A 19817-nucleotide genomic window follows, 5' to 3' on the forward strand; every position below is an offset into this window, starting at 1 on the left:
TAATGTCATTTTGTCTGCTACCACAACTTCAGTCAGTCCTCAGCCACAAGGTAGGTCTCCAATTTTAGCCTAAAGGTAGGTATTATTTACTGTTCTGTTTTGATATAGCCAGCCTTGCATCTCACATTGGTATCAAGTAGGAATTAAGCCAAGCACAATTAGACACAGCCAACACAACCCATCTGGAAAGGTTAAATGACTTGCACTTGATACAGTACCAGGTAGAGACAAATTAAAAGGTGGCACCTTCGCAACCTTTTAAGTCAGAAGAAAAGGGCCACAGATGAGTTCATGTCAAGGTACCTGTTTTAAAAGGCTTCTTCCCCTAGTCACCTGGAGTTGTGCTTCTACACACTCCCTGAACCTTTGCTATGATGGCAAGACTGAATGCCCCTTGATTCTCAAACACCTCCTCAACCTCAGCAATAGTCCTCTGAAGGACACAAAGGCTGGCATACTTCAACACTCAGACACACACACATGCTTCTCCCAGAAGGAAGAGGTGTGAAGCCATGCTCCTGCAGGCTTAGAAAGGTACACGAACCATGACTTCCAACAAGCAAGGAGGGTACTCCAAACCCTGAACCCAGCAGCATCAGCCTCACGCGTTACAAGCTGGTTGAGGCTGTTTGCATTCTTCAAGCTGGGAGGTATGTGCCTAGGCACCCAAAAGGGAGTGGTTTGTCTTTTCAGCTCTTGCAAAATCCAGTTACCCAAGATGTATGACCAGCTGCTTTGACACTGCTCTGAGAAAGCAAACAGTCAGCAACAAGGAACATCTCAGAGAACTTTAATAGCAGCCAAAAGTAAGGCAGCTGTGAAAACCTGTTTTTTACCATTTCCTTTGGAAAGAGTTAACAGATTTCTGCTAATTTAGGACTTCAATGAATACAAGGTATTTATTTAAAAGTTCAACAGATACTTTGCTACACAACTCAAAGTCAAACCTTGCAATACATTACAGGTTTTCATCAGAAACTTCATTCACCTGAAGCAACATTAATGAAAAATGTTATCTTCATGGTGATTGTTTAAATAAATTAAAAAAAAAATAAGTAGACCTGTAATTTAACACTGTACCTTGTATGCAAACAAAAGCTTTTTAGAGAATGTTATGAAGATTGAATAAAAACCTTGCAGTTCAAAAACGCCCTTCTGTTGTTCTGTTCTTCATTTGCCTTTTCCCTCATCCATACCCCTTTTAAACATGCCATACTCTCAGTCTTCAGCTCTTCACTGTATATTTAAGAAGCGATTCAGACATGCATTCATCCATGTTACTGAATAGCAACAGGGATCTTAAAAAAAGGCTCTTAAGATGCACAGTAAGGTCACAGTTCAATATGGACCAACAGAAAAAAAAAAAGGGAATAAAGAGATACTGAGAAGTTAAGATCCCCAGTTATACTTGCAAGGAAAAACAGTAAGCTTACCAACTGTTTGGATCCTAAGCCATCCTGACAGTCAGGAATCAGAGCATCCCAGTGAGCAAATTAAAATCTGAAAGCCTCAAAGGGGGACTACATAAATAATAATACACTTTGCTCCCACTCCCCAAACTCCTCCTGCAAAGAATTTAATGGCATACAAAACATTCCTGAACAGAACTGAGCAGACATTTCAACAGTTTTTTAAACTTATTTTATTTGCCAAGTTTGGATAGCATGCATCATTTTACAGCACCGGTAAACAAGTCAGTGAAGCATACTGCTTTTAAGAACTTGTACTGTGGAATGTCTTCAAAACCATCACCCTCTCCCCCTCCACTCTAGTACATAACACTAGCTGAAGACAAGACAGACATCTATCAGGGCAACTTCCTTATGGCTAAAAATACTCATAGCAGCGACTTTTAAAGGAGAGTTTTATTAAATCAAGTCATTGCACTTGGGTCATTTATTGCTATAGCAAACAAAGGCCATTAAATAACGAACACCTTTCATTGTGGTTTTAACTGATTGTCTTGTTCTGTTCGTCCGCTACAAGCTTACATGCAGACACAATTTCTGTAGAGCAATCCATTCCAAGATTTGTTTCATGCTCTAATCACAGTGAAGAGCTTGTATAACAAAGTTGGCTACTCCATTAGGCTCAATTCTTGCTTTTCATCACCTGACTTAGAGGTATGAATTCTAAGTACGAGTTTAGTGTCTGACAAGAAGCATTACTGCTGCACTTTATTCTTCAACATAAAGATCTGGCTCAAGTCTTCATTTGTGATGCATCTAGGCAATTAAAAATTAAAAGCATTACTAATGAACCAGCTTATTAGCAATGTGACTAGCAAATATTACCTAATACCTGCATAGTATATCAAATCAAACTTTATGAGCAATTTAAATCAGCAACTAACAAACATCCTCCAATTGACTTTTTGATGTTTGTATTTTATGATGCATCAACCGTGGAAAAAGTATACTCTCAAGAAGTAACACTTCCATGTCACTTGCTCAAGTGACATACTAAATAATTACTATATTTATGACTACTCCCATGAATAGAAACTTAATTATGTGTCACTGGTGAAGTTGCCAAACTATGTGGCATGTTTTTGTCATTTAAATTCTAGTAGACCAAAAGGAGATAAGGCGATTACTGACAGAAGTAATGCTTTCTAACGAAGACTTGCTTTCTAAAGCTGTATAGTTTTCAATTCTTTAAGCAAATGAACACAGCAATAAATATCATTGTTTCCCATCACTTTGCGTATTATTTGTATATCGTTCTGGTGCACTGTGTTGAGCTCAGGGGTTAAAGATAATGGCAATCCACAAGATTTCAACTGTTTTCCATAAAATGTGAAAGACGCCGTCTTGGACATCAGCACAATGCTGTCAAAGCAATTGTTCCAATCACTCATTAAAATACAAAGATGTTATTAAATTTAGAGGTACACAATATACTGAGAAAGTTTATGGCATAAATATATAAATATTGAGACCTTTTGAGAGTATCAAAGTTCCAAAGGGATTTATTTGGAGACATATTATAAACAAAGCCTGACTACTGTAAAAACAGATCAAGATGCGTATTTAACCACTAGAAAGACTGATGACTTCGGTTTAGATACACAGAAGCACAGACATTGTGACTTAAGGTTTATTTTTTTCATGCTGTATGCTGTAATATTTTAGGCACAACAGGTTGAGTTAAGACTGGATTCTAGCCTTGTTTCTGTATTTCTTGCATTTTGTGGTTTTAAAAGTTAATTTTGACATAACTTCATGATTCAGTCCTAAATCCCTTTTAATCCAATAGTGCAAGTGACAAAACGTTCTGCTAAACTACTCAGATTAGATCATTCGTTCTTACTACAATGCATAGGAGTTTCACCTGCTTCATTGCATTAACAAATTCCTATCTCATTACTCAACTTATAAACAGCATATTATTAAGATTCTCACTGCAGACAGGCACAACAGCATAACCCTGGATAAGACTCCCAAAATTATACAAATATCATATATTCCCTTTTGCGTGTGGGGGAAAAGTAGTGACTACAATTACGATACAGTTCTTCCATCCCTCCCAATAGACTATTTTACAGATTAGTTGTAAAGATAGATCACCCTATTTATAGTATAGATCTCTTTAAAAATTAAGCTACAGGTATTCCATAAAAATCTATTAAGAATTCCCTCTCCTTTCTATACAGATTCAGTAGTATTTTCAAGCAAACCAAAAAATAAGGTCTGCAATTCCAGCACAGTAAGAAATAAGGCCTCCTTTATATTGGCAAAAAAATTACACCATTATTCTGTTTTGTTTTCTTATCTCTCTGAATAAAAGACTATATTCCTTTTTTTACTATATTTTTTTCTTTAAGACTGTAGAACACCAGCATCCATTATTATGAAATAAGAGTCAGTTCTCCTTGTGTTCAGCTTTGAATTCCTGGTGAGTTAAAAACATTGAGTTCATAGCTGTCTCACGTAGACATGACTGCTTTCTTCAATTTTTCTATTTCAAGCTGGAAAATGGACATTTTGAAAAGAAAGCGAGTCAGTATTAAAGTAGCAATAATCTAAAGTCTTCAGAGCTTTCACCAAAATTATAACCTTTATATTTCAAAGACACTTAAGTAAATAAAATCATAACACAGACGCATTTGACAGCTCAATATTTACAGCTGATTTTATACTACTATATTGCTAAACAAACAAGAATTTAAAATCATTAAAAATTTGCCTATACTTCTGGTACATCTTATTGGATAAACTCACTCTGAATAAAGCAGTCAAAGCTGGGTTGTGGAATCACTAGACGTGTCTCCACGTAACACTGCATCATCACCTCAGGGTAACTTCCTAAAGCAGCCTTCATGCAAAATACCGTGCCATGATTAATTTGTATTTCTTCAAATGGATTTAGAGGATACATGAAAGTTACCTCCTCTTCATCCCCAGTGCATATTTAAGGCAACTTCATTGATTACTTTAGAGATGCATTAAAAAGAGGACTCACCAGAAGTTCTTCTCAAGTTTTGAAAGTAGCTTTGTAGTCAATAAGAAGTACTATTTCACAAATAAAATGCCCTTTCGTACCAGACTGAACTAATTTTCTACAATGAGCTCATCCTATTAACTACTTCACGGCATCATATTGTAATGCAGGTAGCCTTCTTCATCAATAAATTGAGAGAAGTGGCGTTCCTTCATAAGGATTTTTCAGATGCCTTCTGTTCTTTTGGCAAATTATCCACTTAAATATTTAAACAGTTCATCAAAAATTTAGGAAAGTTTACTTTTGCCCTGTTTTGAATACATAAAGTAAATTTGTCCTTCAATCTTACAAAAGCAAAGTATTAATCTTCTCTCTTGGAACACGTCCAGTTGGACATATTTCTGGCAAAGAGCAGAATCTAGCAATGCTAAACTGAACTCACATCCCAACACCCATACATATTGTTAAAAATAATTTTCCAGATAAAGAAAGCCGAACTAAGATGAACTGTAAATCTTCTGTATACATCCAACTGCCGCATGAGGCATTCATTCAACCACACAGTAACACAGCAATAAAAAACCCAGGTTGAGCAGGTTCATTAAGACTTTCCTGTGGCATCAAATTCCAGAACACTGCCTACATACTTCTAAACTTTACCCCCCTCAAATTGCTAATATTACCTCCAGATTACTTCGCAACAGCTTCTCTTCTTCCAAATCCTTCTTCAGTTTTTCCAGTTCTCTCCTAATAGTAGTTAAGGTATCAGAAATACAAGTTAGTAGGGGGAAAAGATTTCACATTACTGAGAACAGAAAGCACAGGCCTTGTTCAAATTTTACAAGAGGCATTCACATAACTGTCTGATCCTACATCTTATAAATAAAACTTACATATAAGTACACGCCTACTAGTGAACTGGTACTCAAATCTGGTGGACCACAAGCTTCCACCAATTCTCAACTCTTCTTACCTATCACTATGCACTTATCCCTAACTTACAATCACAATTTTAAGTAGGCTACTTAAAAATTTGTACTGTTATTTTACTTGGAGAGTTGAATTTAAACCAAAATAACCTGGCAACTTCTACATAGAGAATAGAAATTCTTTAGAATAGAAAGTTCCTAAAACATGTTTTATGTCATAACTATGTTCAGGCAAGAAGGTGCTAAGAATTATCATCAAGTTGCTGAAGAACTAGTTCATTAATCTCCAGAACTCGTAATTTACTAGTTTGCTTTGGAGACCAACTGATCCTGATGCTTTATAATCTCTCAAGAGGTCACTAAATGCCGGTTTGGTTAGCACTAGTCATCATTTAAATAGTACCAAAATGAATGTCTGTGCTGTAAAACTAAAAACAAAAAAGGTAAATTTCCTGCAGATTCATCTTTACTATGTTTACTCAAACACCAATTGCATTTTTCTACATCATTCGCCAAACACAACCCTACCCACATGCACACAGATGATGGGGCCACCGTGATCACCAATTTGAAAAGCTCAGTAATATCTTTCCCTACTACCAGTCACATCAATACTGCAATTACTTGTGTGCAGTGTTACACAAGGCCAGCACATGTACTTATGTTAAATACCACAAAAATTACCTACTTTTCCCTACAGTGAAAATACTAACTGTTTAAGAAATATTTTCAAAAAGCTGTAACGAATGCAGGAGTGCCAAGTAGGAAGGAAAAAAAGTGTACAAATTCCAAAAATATTCTGACATCAAATTTGTACGTACTTAGGACACCTAGTTGGATCAACTTCTAAAGAAAGACATTCTGAATTAATCTAGAATAGCCTTTTTTTTTTTTTTTTTTAAAAAGAAGTTTGGCATTAAAGACATTTGGAAGACTTCTATATATTCCTTTGAAGATTGAGAAGGAAAATATTTACCCATGTTCTTTCTTCAGTGCGTCTACTAAACCCATCAAATCATTAATCTGAGTCCTGAGCTCTTCCACAGAAATTTTTTCATCATCCGTTTCTCCTTTAAGTTGGATGTCTCCAGGAAAAAAGTTGAGTATAACAGAACTTGGTCTCTGAGATGAAGATGCAATTGGTGGACTGAATGCAGATGGCTGAAAAAACACATCAGTAGGAAGTTAAGAAATAAAATCATACTGACCACTTACAGCATACAGGTTGTACTGTTATGGGAGCTACAGGTGCACAGATTTCCTTCATTTTCTACCCAAAAGGTAAAAAACAACATCCAGTTCAAATGGGCTGCTGTAGTATATGAGATACAGTTATTTTATACAGCTCTTTATCAAGCATTTCCCTGAGGTTCCCGTAGTCAGTAAAAAAAAAGTGCTCACACCACAGTTCTCTATACTTTAAAAAAAAAAAAAAAAAAAAACAAACCAAACTGATTTAATGGAACCCATTGGTTCATTATAAAAAACCTTTTGTGCACCTTTCTGATCTGCTCAGTTGTTCTGTCTGTCAGGAGACTAAAAGCTGAACAGACATGAAGCTTATTTGGGAAATGATACAATAGTTCTCATCAGAACTGATGAACTTTATACTAAAGTATAAATGAACTTTACACTAAAATTTCTAATATGAACTTTATAGTAAATGACATGGCTCACTTGCATTTAAATACAATCATTTGCATTTAGGTGGTTGCATCAATCTAAACCAGAAATATGAGCAAGATGAACAGAACACCTAGCTGCCTGGTACTTCTCTAGCTCCTTGGTATCATACCTTTTTCGTTTCAACTGGCTTTGGTTTGGCACTTTCTTCTTCTTTCTGCACCTTCAAATTTTTTTCTGGACTCACATTTTGACTCGCCTGGTAAATCATTCATAAAAAATGAAAAGGTTTTCAAAATTTCAATAAATAAGTAAACAACAACAACAAAGAACTGTCACATGTTTCTAAAGATGCAACAGAAAAAAGAAAAAAAAAACCCAAAAAACAACTTAAATTGCTAGACTACCATGGTTTTCTTTCCCTGCCAGTCAGAACTTTCCTTCCCAACAATACTCATTCAGCTGAATTTAAATCAAACATAGGAATCTTGGGCAGGATTTTCAAGCGTCTCTGCAGTACTTAACAAATCCTTGATGTTTTTGGGAGCCTGTAGGCGCTTCCGTAAAACACAAACATTAATAGGCAGTAACTGTAGATGGTAACTGGCATGATTGAACTGCGCAACATCCGATGATATAATTTGATTTCAAGGACTCTGCACCACCTGGTTCTCATGGTCTGACAATCTCATATCTTAGCACATGAGATCACAAGTCTCACATTACAGCAACATTAAATTACAAATTTGTTGTGGCCAAAGACTGTATATTGTTAGGCTTGTAAGGCACTAAAGACGCTTTCAGAGTCGTGTGTACGCACAACACCTATTTCATCATCAGTGATGCTAGAAGAGCTGAGTACTTACTGCAGCAATACCCCACAGAACAGAAAGACTCCTTCAGCTGCGATACAGTCGCATTGTTCCTCTTACATACACTTCCCTCCTGGGAATGGATATTCCTGTAGACAAAGTCTATAGGAACTGAACCTCTTCGGCATTTTGCATTTCGCTCTCACCCAAGTGGTTCATAAGACTGTTTCCCAGTGCAACCCTGTTTCCTGGGAAGTTAGTTCTTAGTTCACTACTAAGAAAACACACCCAGTATACTCACAGGACTACTGCTATTGAAACGTGAAGGCAGCCTCCTACCAGGCATCTTGGGTCGGTTTGCAGTAGGGTGCGACAGATTATCTGAGGTAGCTATTACATCATCAAAGCTTAACAGATCTAGAAAAAGATGAAAACACAGACCACCATCAAGACCAGAAGGTTTTGCTGCATTCTGTTTTATTACTTTTTTCCTTAAGACAACAACAAAAAAAAGAATTTATCAGGATTCTCATTGTTTTAAAGATTTTCAGCATATACAACAAATAAGCCATATGAAACAACTACATGACCTTGGCATATCTGGGAAACTACATTTTCCACCTTGAAAACAATTAAGAGTTAATTCAAATAGCATTTAAATTCAAGTTCTCAACAGAAGTGCTCTAGTAAAATGGCAGCATAAAACAGACCTAACAAGTATCTGGAGAAAAATACATTTATGACTTTTTTTGAGAGGTGCCATATTCAACTATTTAAGAGAGCATATTTTCTTGTCGCTAAACTTGCATGGAAAGCAAAAAAAAACAAGTTTAGTGACTAAGACAAAACTAAAAGTAGAATGGTAAAGTACCTGTCCACAGGTTGGTGAAAGTAAGTTAACAAGACATTAACTGTAAATATTTCTGTGCAGGGTAGTTTTTTCACGTGCAGTACTTTGTCTAAAGAAAATACAGGACTTCATAGAGTCTGTAATAAAACATTTCAAAACTCCATTCTCATACTTTATTAAATTATACAGATCTCTCTGCTCATTAGTCTGTTTATGCTCATAGCTCTAGGTATACTCTCTCTTAGATCAGTAGAAATTCTTTATATCCTATGGGAAGAGGCAACCTTAGGAAAAAAACTATTGTTAGGAAGAACACAACGTATCTAATCTAATAACATAAGTAGTTCAGCCAGTTAGCAACTGGACTTCTTAGCTGTTTCTCCACAAAAATACTACTACTACTACTTACCTGTCAACAGATGTGCAATGAGATAGGTTTTTTTATTTAAGCACCGACATAAGATTATGGATATTATATAAGTTTTTACAACACAAATTCATTACACTTATTCTAGAGACCCTACATGTTTAACTAAAATGCCACACAGCATTTACTATAGGCACCAAAAGTAACATTCAAGGTTTGGGGGTTGTCTGGGGGGGAGGGGGTTGTGGGGGAGGTTTTTTTGCAGCCTCTGATTTTTATGTGACATTATGATTTATCAAACAGAAGCTATGACACTTCTTTCCCTATTTTCTCATTTATTTTGAAGCTATAGCAAGAGGTCAGATAAATAAAAAAGCCCTAAGAACACTGAGCCAGACCATTCATACCACTGCAGTGTTTGGATGACTTAACATCATCTGATTAATCCAAGTTTTACTCATGCATTGTCAAAGCTAATTTATACGTGTAGGAACTAAGTTTTCCACTGAATGTTTTAACTGATTTTAATGTCTTCTACTCTGTGTTACTATCCTTGAAGTCCTTAAAATATTCACATCTTTCAGACATCCCTGAACGTACCTACTTCATCATCTGTTGCCTTGTTGAAATGCAAGCTTTTATAACACTATCTGTTACCAATCAGTTTTGCTGCTTTTTAATTTTATTAAAGAGAACGTAAAGACAGTCTTTTGTAAATATGTAATCATACTTGCAATTTAAAAAAGCGGGGAAGAAAAACAAAGAAGGAAGAAACAGAAGAGTGATGAATGGCAAGCGGCTGATGGAAAACAGGACGAGGGAGAAAATAACTACGAAGGTGTTTCTGTGGTAGTCTGTGCCAATAAAATATTTAACTTATTAGAAGTCAAGCAACAGTGACCAAGGGTTATATTTTCATGTTCTTTACTCAATCCCAGAGCACCAACCCATGCCAAAATGTAAATCAGGATTTACATTAGTTAGGTATTATTAAAAAGGTAACAAGAAGGCAGGAAAAAATATATATGCCCTTTCCCCCATCTCAGTAATTTTTGCCTTTAAATGATCCTCCTTTCATCATTCTGCAAAAATGACAAATCATTTGGCAGTAAATTTAAATAAGAATTATAAATTGAGTTGCCATTATGATTGTAATGCCAGCCCTGTCTCCATGAACAAAGTAAACATCAGGCATATTAAGAATATTAAGAACATATTAAGAATAATGTGTATGTCTAAAAAAAACCACAGTATTTGACAAGGCTTGAAGATGAAGACTGCTATAGTCTTGAATTGTATCTGATTTCAACATAGATGGTGAGATGATATTAAAGCCAGGGGTTTTTTTCCTATTTGTAAGAGCTTCTAAAGGAAATTGCTACACCTGAGACAATTGCTTCAGCATTAAAATACTACCAGCACATTACAGTCAGACAGAACTCTGACTGTACTTCCATTTTCCTTTTTACTTTCCATTTTGTTGCTTTGGTATAGGGAAGAAATTAAAACACAGGCTGGTGGGGATTAGGGTTTGTGGTTTTGGTGGTAGTAGTTTTGTTTGTTTTATTGTGGGTTTAGGGGTTTTGTTTTTCTTTTTAAACAGCATTCTTAGTTATTTTAGGAGAAAGCTTGGCCCCACTGAAATCAATAGAGATACTGATGAAACCCACTGAAAGTTCACAATTTACACCCATTTCAATCAATAAAGTGATTTATCAATTAACTTTCTTACAGACAGCCTGTGAATAATTGTTAAAGGAAATCCCACCATAGTGCCAAAAGAGCAATACCATACATCTGGGGATAATTTGAGCCAAAAAATTATTTTAAGGCTGAGCAGAAGTACCTTTCTTTCTAGAAAGATGAGCTAAGCTTAAACAGTTTCTTAGACTATTAGAAAAGTCTCTTCTGCAAGCTTGACATGGATCTATAACAGAACTGTTAGGAGCTTTAACAAATACAATTAGGTAAGAGGTAAGGATTTGTGAACGCTTCAAGTGTATTCATAGCAGTTTGTCTTAAAAAGCCTTCACAAAAAGAAGCAAAGCTGAAAGAGTGTCTAAAGAAATTATGGTTCCAACATCGCACGTGGCTGGGGTTTAAAAACCCATGATAGAAGTGAAACGTATCCAATATTTTAGAAGACAAGACCTCACATTAATCTGCAGAGTAAGAGAAGATGGCAGCCCTTTTTCCTATTACTCATCTTGCTGAGATTGCACCCCAAAAATTTAGGGGACAGGTATAAGCTTTAGAATATTTAAATTTGCAGTTGAGCAATAGTAAGGTATTTGCTACAATTAAGCATGTGCCTAATACGTAACTTTCAAAAATACTATTTTACAAGACTCGATACTAAATAGCCAACACTAGTAGATTCAGTGCCTAAAGGCTTCATAATTGCATAATTTGTGTGTACAGAAAGATAAAGCCATTCAACCTACATACACCAGAAGTGCTATAAGTATCGAACACATTTCACTATAAACACTAGGTTTGGCTTATCAACAGCTGGACTGTAAAGTTTTTTGTTCCCTTTTTTTTTTTTTAATCCCCACAAGCTCCTAATTGAAAAGTATACTTAAAGTAACTTCTTTAACAGCTAAGGAAAACAGGCATTCAAACAAACAAAAAAAGCATTTTAAGTTGAAACCCAAAAATTTTAGTATCAATAACTGCAACTGAAAATTACGCTTATGACGTTAAGAAGAGGCTATGTGTATGGCATAAAGCATTTGGATTTCCTTATAGATTGTTATCTTACCAAAATGGAGAAGGGTAGGGTAATTTCCTGACACGTAAGAAGGGAAACATGGCAAACAGGATAGGAAACAAAATCTGGAAAGAAAAGTCAAGGAGAGGAATGTCTAGAAAAAGATTCTGAACAAAAAAAATTATTTTACAAAGCAGGAAAAAGAAACATTTGTAGAAGAAACAGAATCACTTTACATGTTCAGCATGCTAGTATTACAGCTTTAGTCTCTTACAGTACTTTAATTCTAATCAACACAGAAACATTTATGCAATTTTTCAAATAAAGCTTCAAGAGGAGGTATTTCAACATGATCAATGTTTCTGAACGTTTTTGAGTATTTGTCCTTATCTGATGGCTGGGGGCCTAATTTTGGTATGGGGTGGGTTGTTTTTTTTTTTTTATAGATACAGAATATTTACAGCTTCTCCTTAGGCTAAATTGAAAGTGGCTCAAGGTACACCACACTTCATGGTCAAACTAAGTTGCAAAAAAATAAGACCCATACGTAAAGAAATTGATTTTCTAAAAATTCATTCACTTCAGGATCTCAATCTAAAGGGGGCGGGGGGGAAGGGGGGAGGAAGGAGACACTCTGGCAATGCAGTTACCAACCCCAGCCATACATGTTTTCCCCCATGTTTTAGTATCTACTTTAGTTCTTGTAAGATTAAACAATCTTAAACTTTATATAAGGACCCAACATCTCTGGAGCTTTATGTATTTATATAGCCTTAGCTGCTGCACGCAATATTATGTCTTTAGCAGCAGAATGCATACAGAGACAAAGCACGAGATTCATTACATTTTACTGGCAGGAGTCTGGACTAGTCTCTTTTCACAAGAGTAGTAAAATTACAAGTGACTTATGCAGATCGTTTTAAACAAGGGCAGTTTCACATAACAGAGGATTTTTGAAGCTTTCCTTAAATAGCAGCTCCATGATACTGTCAGTGCTGCATCCCCGCACGGACTGCCTGAGCCTCCTCTGCTTGCTCTGCCCAAACAAGGACCACTGAACAGACCTCACCCACTTGCTTGTTATGCACCCCTGTCTCCTGCCCCATCTAGGTATTAAAATCTTGAATTTCTCCATGAGCCTCTAAAATCTTATGTTAGCAAATCAGAATTCACAGATTTTTTTTTTTTCTAAATCTGTATAAAATTAGGGGTTTTTTATATATATGAATACCTAATGTCACAGCCACTATTTTGCCACTCTGGTTATTAACGATGTCAAGATAATTGCACCTAAAGAAAAAAAGAGACATTCCATCTGTTTTCATGGGGATTTTTTTCCTGGGGATAAATGACACTGAGCTATACAGTAACACATCTAGCACAACCCTAGAGATAAACATCTGAGTAGTAGGACAAGGCTTACATTTTTAAGGCTAGGTTGTGCATCGCTCTTTCATCTCAGCTTACTTTGGCCTGAAAATGTTTCTTCTGTACCCTCACTCAAACTCGTCTTTAAATAGAGGCAACAGTTAAAGTGCTAATTCAAAACCTTTAAAACAAGGCACATCACAGCATATGCATAGCTTTTACTGGGGAATAACAAAAGAACTTATAAATACTTTAGGGTAACACTGATAATATTTGTAATAGTTCCAGGATATTTTAATACCTGCTGAAGTTCAGCCTTTGTGGCTCAGAAAAACATAACTTCTGTATTAAAAACATACATGAACTAACTTTTCCCCATACAAAGTATTTAGGCTTAGAAGCACATTTTAAAATGCTTGATGGAAAAAAATCAGGAGTATTCTTTTCTATTCATAAACAGCTTCAGTTTTTTAATGCATTATTTTTATCTCCCACATGAATTTATTACACTTTAGGACCAACTACTCTACAACCTGAATATCATAATTGGCCTAAAAAAAAAATAAATCAAGTTATATTATTTCAAAAGTATTATTACTAAAACCTTTTCTCAGATGAAAGGTTGCATTTGAGATATGCAAACCAAACGCTGCAGGTACAATTCACTAAAGCTTTTTCTGCAGCGGTTAATCATACAGTAAAAATAATTTAGACTTTAAAAAAAAATATGCCCCCAGCAGATGGTCTCTGCCTAAGAGGCACACAGAGGACTAAAATCAGTTGCACAGTCAGTAAAGGACAAACGGTAACTATATAATAGCTCAGAGAGCCTGATCATCAATGTGGGTGCTTTAACCAGAACCAAGGTTTTTACCGGACAAATTTAGATTTAAAGAGATGCCAGGTTTGGCTCAAGGTGCATTAAGCAAAGCCATAAGCATGAAATTCAAATGTGGCCCAAATTTAAGGTATGATAAAGTCATAATCTAGAACAGCTATGAACTTATCACAGAACACTGAAGGTAATGGCATTACTAAAAATACACAAATTAGCTAGAAAAGCAAAAGTTATCTGAAATGCAAGAGCAGAACAAACAGAACCAGTCAGTAAGGAAAACAATTTCATAAAAATGCAAGATAAAAGTGGCAACAAAAAACCATGCTTTCAAATTAGAAGAACAAACCATTACCTAAGTTTCTCCCTTCCTGCCATCTATTACAAGACAGAGCTCATCAGCTACCTCCAAATAGCCTACTGACATCTGCTCATTGCTTCCTGACTCTTACCTTCAGCTACCCACAGCAGTTCTAAAAAACCATACTTTCTACTGAACAGGCATAATTGCACTCTGTGGCATTTTGAGTAAATTACTTAAAAAGCTTATTCTAACCTTGTAAAATACTGCAATCCAAACAGAAAGACCCAAAAGAGCGTTTTATTCTTTTCTTACCTGCTTCTTTAGAGCTCTTTACCACAAGTGAATCTACCTCTACTGATTTTGGTCTAAGTGGTAATGGTTCAGAGTCTAACTTTGGTTTTGCTACTGGCTCAACTTCAGATTTAGGTCGAAGAGAAACAACTTCTCCATTATATCTGTAGTAAGAAAAAAAAACAAGACATACCTAGTCAAGAGATTGAATAGTTTACAAACGAAACATACCAAGAATTAGAAGTAAATTGAAAAATTTCAGTAGATTTTATCATTTTCTAAAGCCTTGCTTAAAATCAAGTCTTTCAGAGAGCAATTCTAGTTCTATAAAAGCCAATTCTTCTGTTCCAGCTCTTGCAGAGTTGTCAAACATGTACAATCCCCTCAAAAATAATTCAAAACTTATACTACAGGCCACATTTTGGCACTTAAATCTAAAATATTACATTTCAAATAGCACCTTCAGTAATATCTCTTGAAATACTCAGAAACATACTCAGACTCCTTGACATGAAAATCTTCCTGTAAAGAAAAAAGCTGCCAAGAACAAGTTATTTCTTTCGGGGCATAGAATAAAGTACCTTGTACTTATGGCTTTTATTCTACCATGCATTCTTTGCATGTCTGGTCACATAATCCAAGGACCAAAAAAAAAAAAAAACAAAAAAAAAAACCCCACAACCCAAACCACCAAAACAAAATTAAAAAAAAGAACAGATGACATTTTCCTTTACAATGCTTGCCACCATTTATGCCACTGCATAAAAATAAAATCATAGAATCATTTAGGTTGGAAAAGACCTTTAAGATCATCAAGTCCAACCCTTAACCTAACACTGCCAAGTCCACCACTAAACCATGTCCCTAAGCGCCACATCTACATGTCTTTTAAATACCGCCAGGGATGCTGACTCAGCCACTTCCCTGGGCAGCCTGTTCCAATGCTTGACAACTCTTTCGGTGAAGAAATTTTTCCTAATATCCAATCTAAACCTCCCCTGGCGCAACCTGAGACCATTTCCTCTTGTCCTATCACTTGCTACTTGGGAGAAGAGACCGACACCCACCTCACTACAACCTCCTTTCAGGCAGTTGTAGAGAGCGATAAGGTCTCCCCTGAGCCTCCTTTTCTCCAGACTAGACAACCCCAGTGCCCTCAGCTGTTCCTCATTAAAACTTGTTCTCTAGACCCTTCACCAGCTTCGTTGCCCTTCTTTGGACACGCTCCAGCACCTCAAGTCTTTCTTGTAGTGAGGGGCCCAAAACTGAACACAGTATTCGAGGTGCAGCCTCACCAGTGCCGAGTACAGGAGGACGATCACTCCCCTAGTCCTGCTGGCCACACTATTTCTGGTACAAGCCAGGATGCTGTTGGCCTTCTTGGCCACCTGGGCACACTGCCAGCTCGTATTCAGCCGGCTGTCAGCCAACACCCCCAGCTCCTTTTCCATCAGGCAGCTTTCCAGCCACTCTTCCCCAAGCCTGTAGCGTTGCTTGGGGCTGTTGTGACCCAAGTGCAGGACCCGGCACTTAGCCCTGTTGAACCTCATACAATTGGCCTCGGCCCATCGATCCAGCCTGTCCAGATCCCTCTGTAGAGCCTTCCTACCCTCAAGCAGATCAACACTCCCACCCAACTTGGTGTCATCTGCAAACTTACTGAGGGTGCACTCGATCCCCTCGTCCAGATCATTGATAAAGATATTAAACAGAACTGGCCCCAATACTGAGCCCTGGGGAACACTCCTTGTGACCAGCCACCAACTGGATTTAACTCCATTAACTCCATTTAACTCCACAGCGAAGAGTACGCCCATCCAAGCCATGAGCAGCCAGTTTCTCCAGGAGAATGCTGTGGGAAATGGTGTCAAAGGCTTTGCTAAAGTCCAGGTAAACAACATCCACAGCCTTTCCCTCGTCCACTAAGCAAGTCACCTTTGTCATAGAAGGAGATTAGGTTAGTCAAGCAGGACCTGCCTTTCATAAACCCATGCTGACTGGGCCTGATCACCATTGTCCTGTACGTGCCATATATACAGTATATAAATGGACCAGTTGTCAGCTTCAATGTGTCCCTGTCATTAATTCACCTCTCAAATCCTTTATTTGGAAGTTCTATTGCAGTAGAAAAAGAGATAGTAGCCTTATCTTCCTAGAACAATGTTAAACTTTCAGACATTTAAACATATTTAAATACCCCTAAGATTTAAAGTTTTCAATTATTAAAGGACCACAGTTTAACTGCACATGTGTAACCCTTTATAGCCATAATTATTTTCTAAAATGGAGGAGGAGAACATGACTTGTGGTTTAAAAAAAAAAAAAAAAAAATCTTTACTTAGGAAACTCTCCAAAATACCAAGTGATATAACACAATTACATACTGAAAACCTAAACAGAAGTAATGTGGCAATGGTCTAACTCTTCAGTCAGGCATCCAATGTTCCCAGGGCTGTGCAGCGTGGGATCAGAGGCAGCTGATCCCTGCTGGAGTTAACCGTCCAAAGTGTGTGCCTTACTCACACTTCCTTTTCCCACTGCCCTCCTCCTCACTGTTTTCTCCCTTTAGATATTCTTCCTTTTGGTTCAGCTATACAGGACCTGCTGTAAAAATAAAGATAAACCTTGACAAACGCTTGCTGCCACCCTGTATCTTTGCAGGTATTTAAGGTGCAAGCTCTTTGATGTAGCAGCTGTCTGCTCCTTTATTTGTACAAGGCCAAGTGCATCATGACCTTACTTTCTCATGGTTCTTTCAAGTCAACTAAACATCCCAAAGGGACAGTTACCCGTCAGCAGTTTATTTACAGTTTTGGGTAAGGATCTAGCAAATACTTTGGAGACAGAAAGGGGAAGGGGGGGGGGGGGGGGGGGGGGGGGGGGGGGGAAGATTGTATTGGTGCAAAATTAGTCTTAGTGAAACACCATTAAAAAAATTGTTTCAAACTCACAAGAAAAAAAAAAAATTAAAAGTGGATCTAAAAGAAGTAGTGAGCGATTACTTGCTATTACCCTCCCTATTTGACCAGTAACTCAACTGAGAATACTCAAGACAGAGTATAGAGACTGGATGTGGTTCTGTAATAAGTGCTTTCTTCCCCAGAAGAGCACACGAGCAACGCTGAGTACCGTCAGCACAGGTACTGACTGTGCTCAACTCTTCCTTTCCCTCTATCTTATTCATATAAAGTGCTGAAACATAGAACATTGATGCAGCTCAAATCTTCAGGTTTTTTCCAACACAGTAACAACTCTCAAGTGCCATGTCCACAGATTCTTTTACACCATACTGCTACTGTAGCTACAACTTCTTCATTATGGGGCAGGCTTAAAGCAAAGCAGCCCACAGATTTGTAACTTCACCCACCCCATGGTTAGTTACGCTGTAATATTTACTGTGAGATGGATTCAATGTCTCAAAGAATTAGAAAGTTGCAAGTTCACACTGATAAAGACTTGGAGAACCAAGACATTGGTAGGCGTAGTGCAAAACTTATCCTTGCATCCTTTTCACCCTTAAAACATACGTTTCTTCCCACCTCATCCATGAGGAAAGATTGAACAAACCAAATAAAATATACTTGGTGTATACGATTTAAGTTATACTGACTTGGATACAGATGATGGCAAAACAGGTTTATCCGGACGTTTTGGGTGCAGAAGTCCTGCTCTCAGTAAGCTGTTAGTCTTGCTTGGAAGAATAGGCTTCTTGGGTGGTACTTGAGGAGCTTGTGGCTTCAAAGGCTTCTGATCCAAAGCTCCTTTTTCATCTGACAAAAGTCACCATAACATTTTATAAACCCATGTTGTCTAGAATTGTTACAACGCCAATCAATTAGAAAGCAACTGCTGTCAGAAATACTTTCTTTGAAGATCAGATAAAAGTGAAAAACAGATATGCAACTGTCTTAAGTCATACCTTAATCAAAACACACAAACTACTTACCTGAACTTAAACATTATGTTAAAGTAAGCAAAATGTCCTTCTATTGACATGAAACAGTATTAAGAAATCATGGGTTCACATTATTGCACTGCAAATGACAGCTAAGAACCAACAATTTCTCTGTACTGCCACTGCTTTCTCTTTTCTATGAATTCACCTTATCTCCTCTTAAAAAGGTAGGGTTTGGTTTTTTTATTTTGTTGTAACTAGACTTCTTCCATACACACAAGCAGCATAATTTATCTATGCAGAAAAGGGGGGAAAAAATGAATATTTATCTGAATAACTGAATTTATTTTAGATAAAGTCTACCTTCCTACAAATTCAAGATACAAATTAAGTATGGATAATCAAACAAAAAAGTTAAATTTATTGTTCAATGACTGCATGAACTAATTGAATACTGTCCAGGGGAGTGGACATATAACATATGGGACCCCGAAAAATTAAAGCTGCTTCACAAATGTTAGTTGAATACTCTTCCACCCATGTTCCCTAATCACACCCTGTGGAATATCCAGAGCATACCTTCTACTTTTCCTTGTAAAACTACGCTACAGCTCAGTCAGGCATGCATAAAGCACTGAGGATTTACAAGATTATTGTTAGGTTACAGTAAGAAGTTACAGTCCTTTACAGTTACTGCCCTTACAGGGCAGTAAATCAGTAAACTGGGATGGAGAGACTGACCTTCAGCTTTGATTCTCCCCATCCTCCTCTTCTATGACTTTGCTTTTAACCAGGTATTGGTCTAATGTAAAATGTTTACACATGCTATGGATTTGGGGGTAGGGTTGGAAATTTGCTTCAACTCCATCCCAGCTAAGTGCCTGAACTGCCAGGTCTATGACTGACTTCCTTTGGACAAGTCCTGCAGCCGTGGAGTGTCAGCCCTCCAGCCGTAAAATGGGAAAACGTCAATTTTCTTTCACAGGAATACTTGGAAGTAAACAGATCATAGAGAAACTTTTGCAAAAAAAGCGTTATCCAGGGCAGAATTGTCTTCCTGCTTTGGGACATTTGAACATTAGGAAGAGATATGAACAAAAAACCTAAACTGGTTGGCATCCCCTTCCAGTCTCTCTTAGTATTCAGTTAAAAAAAAAAAAAAAAAAAAAAAAACAAAAAAAAAAAAAACCAAACCCCCAAAAAATACTGAAGTAGTGGAAGGATTTTGCCACATGGTGGTGCTGACTGTCCTGTGTAAAACAGCCTGTTACCAGTGCTAGCCACTTCTGCCTACTGATCCTATGTGCAAGATTTACGTTTTAAATGCCCACTAGCAGTTAGTATTACTGAAGATCAATTAGCTTTATTTTAGGTATGCTGAACACAA

The 19817-nt window shown here is 37.1% G+C and overlaps 1 protein-coding gene across 1 annotated transcript in view; it reads right to left on the reverse strand.

Annotated features, from left to right (window-relative positions):
• Positions 1-1646: 1646 nt before the first annotated feature.
• The window catches only part of CD2AP (CD2 associated protein), an 87294-nt gene continuing 69123 nt past the window's right edge, over positions 1647-19817 (reverse strand). Inside the window, 7 exon segments of the mRNA XM_050893442.1 lie at positions 1647-3970; positions 5127-5190; positions 6349-6533; positions 7168-7254; positions 8094-8224; positions 14557-14699; positions 18146-18305. Of these exon segments, the coding sequence (XP_050749399.1) occupies positions 3929-3970; positions 5127-5190; positions 6349-6533; positions 7168-7254; positions 8094-8224; positions 14557-14699; positions 18146-18305 (812 nt within the window). The 3' untranslated portion in view covers positions 1647-3928.

Source organism: Gymnogyps californianus, chromosome 3 (assembly GCF_018139145.2).
Source record: "Gymnogyps californianus isolate 813 chromosome 3, ASM1813914v2, whole genome shotgun sequence".
Classification (NCBI taxonomy): Eukaryota; Metazoa; Chordata; class Aves; order Accipitriformes; family Cathartidae; genus Gymnogyps; species Gymnogyps californianus.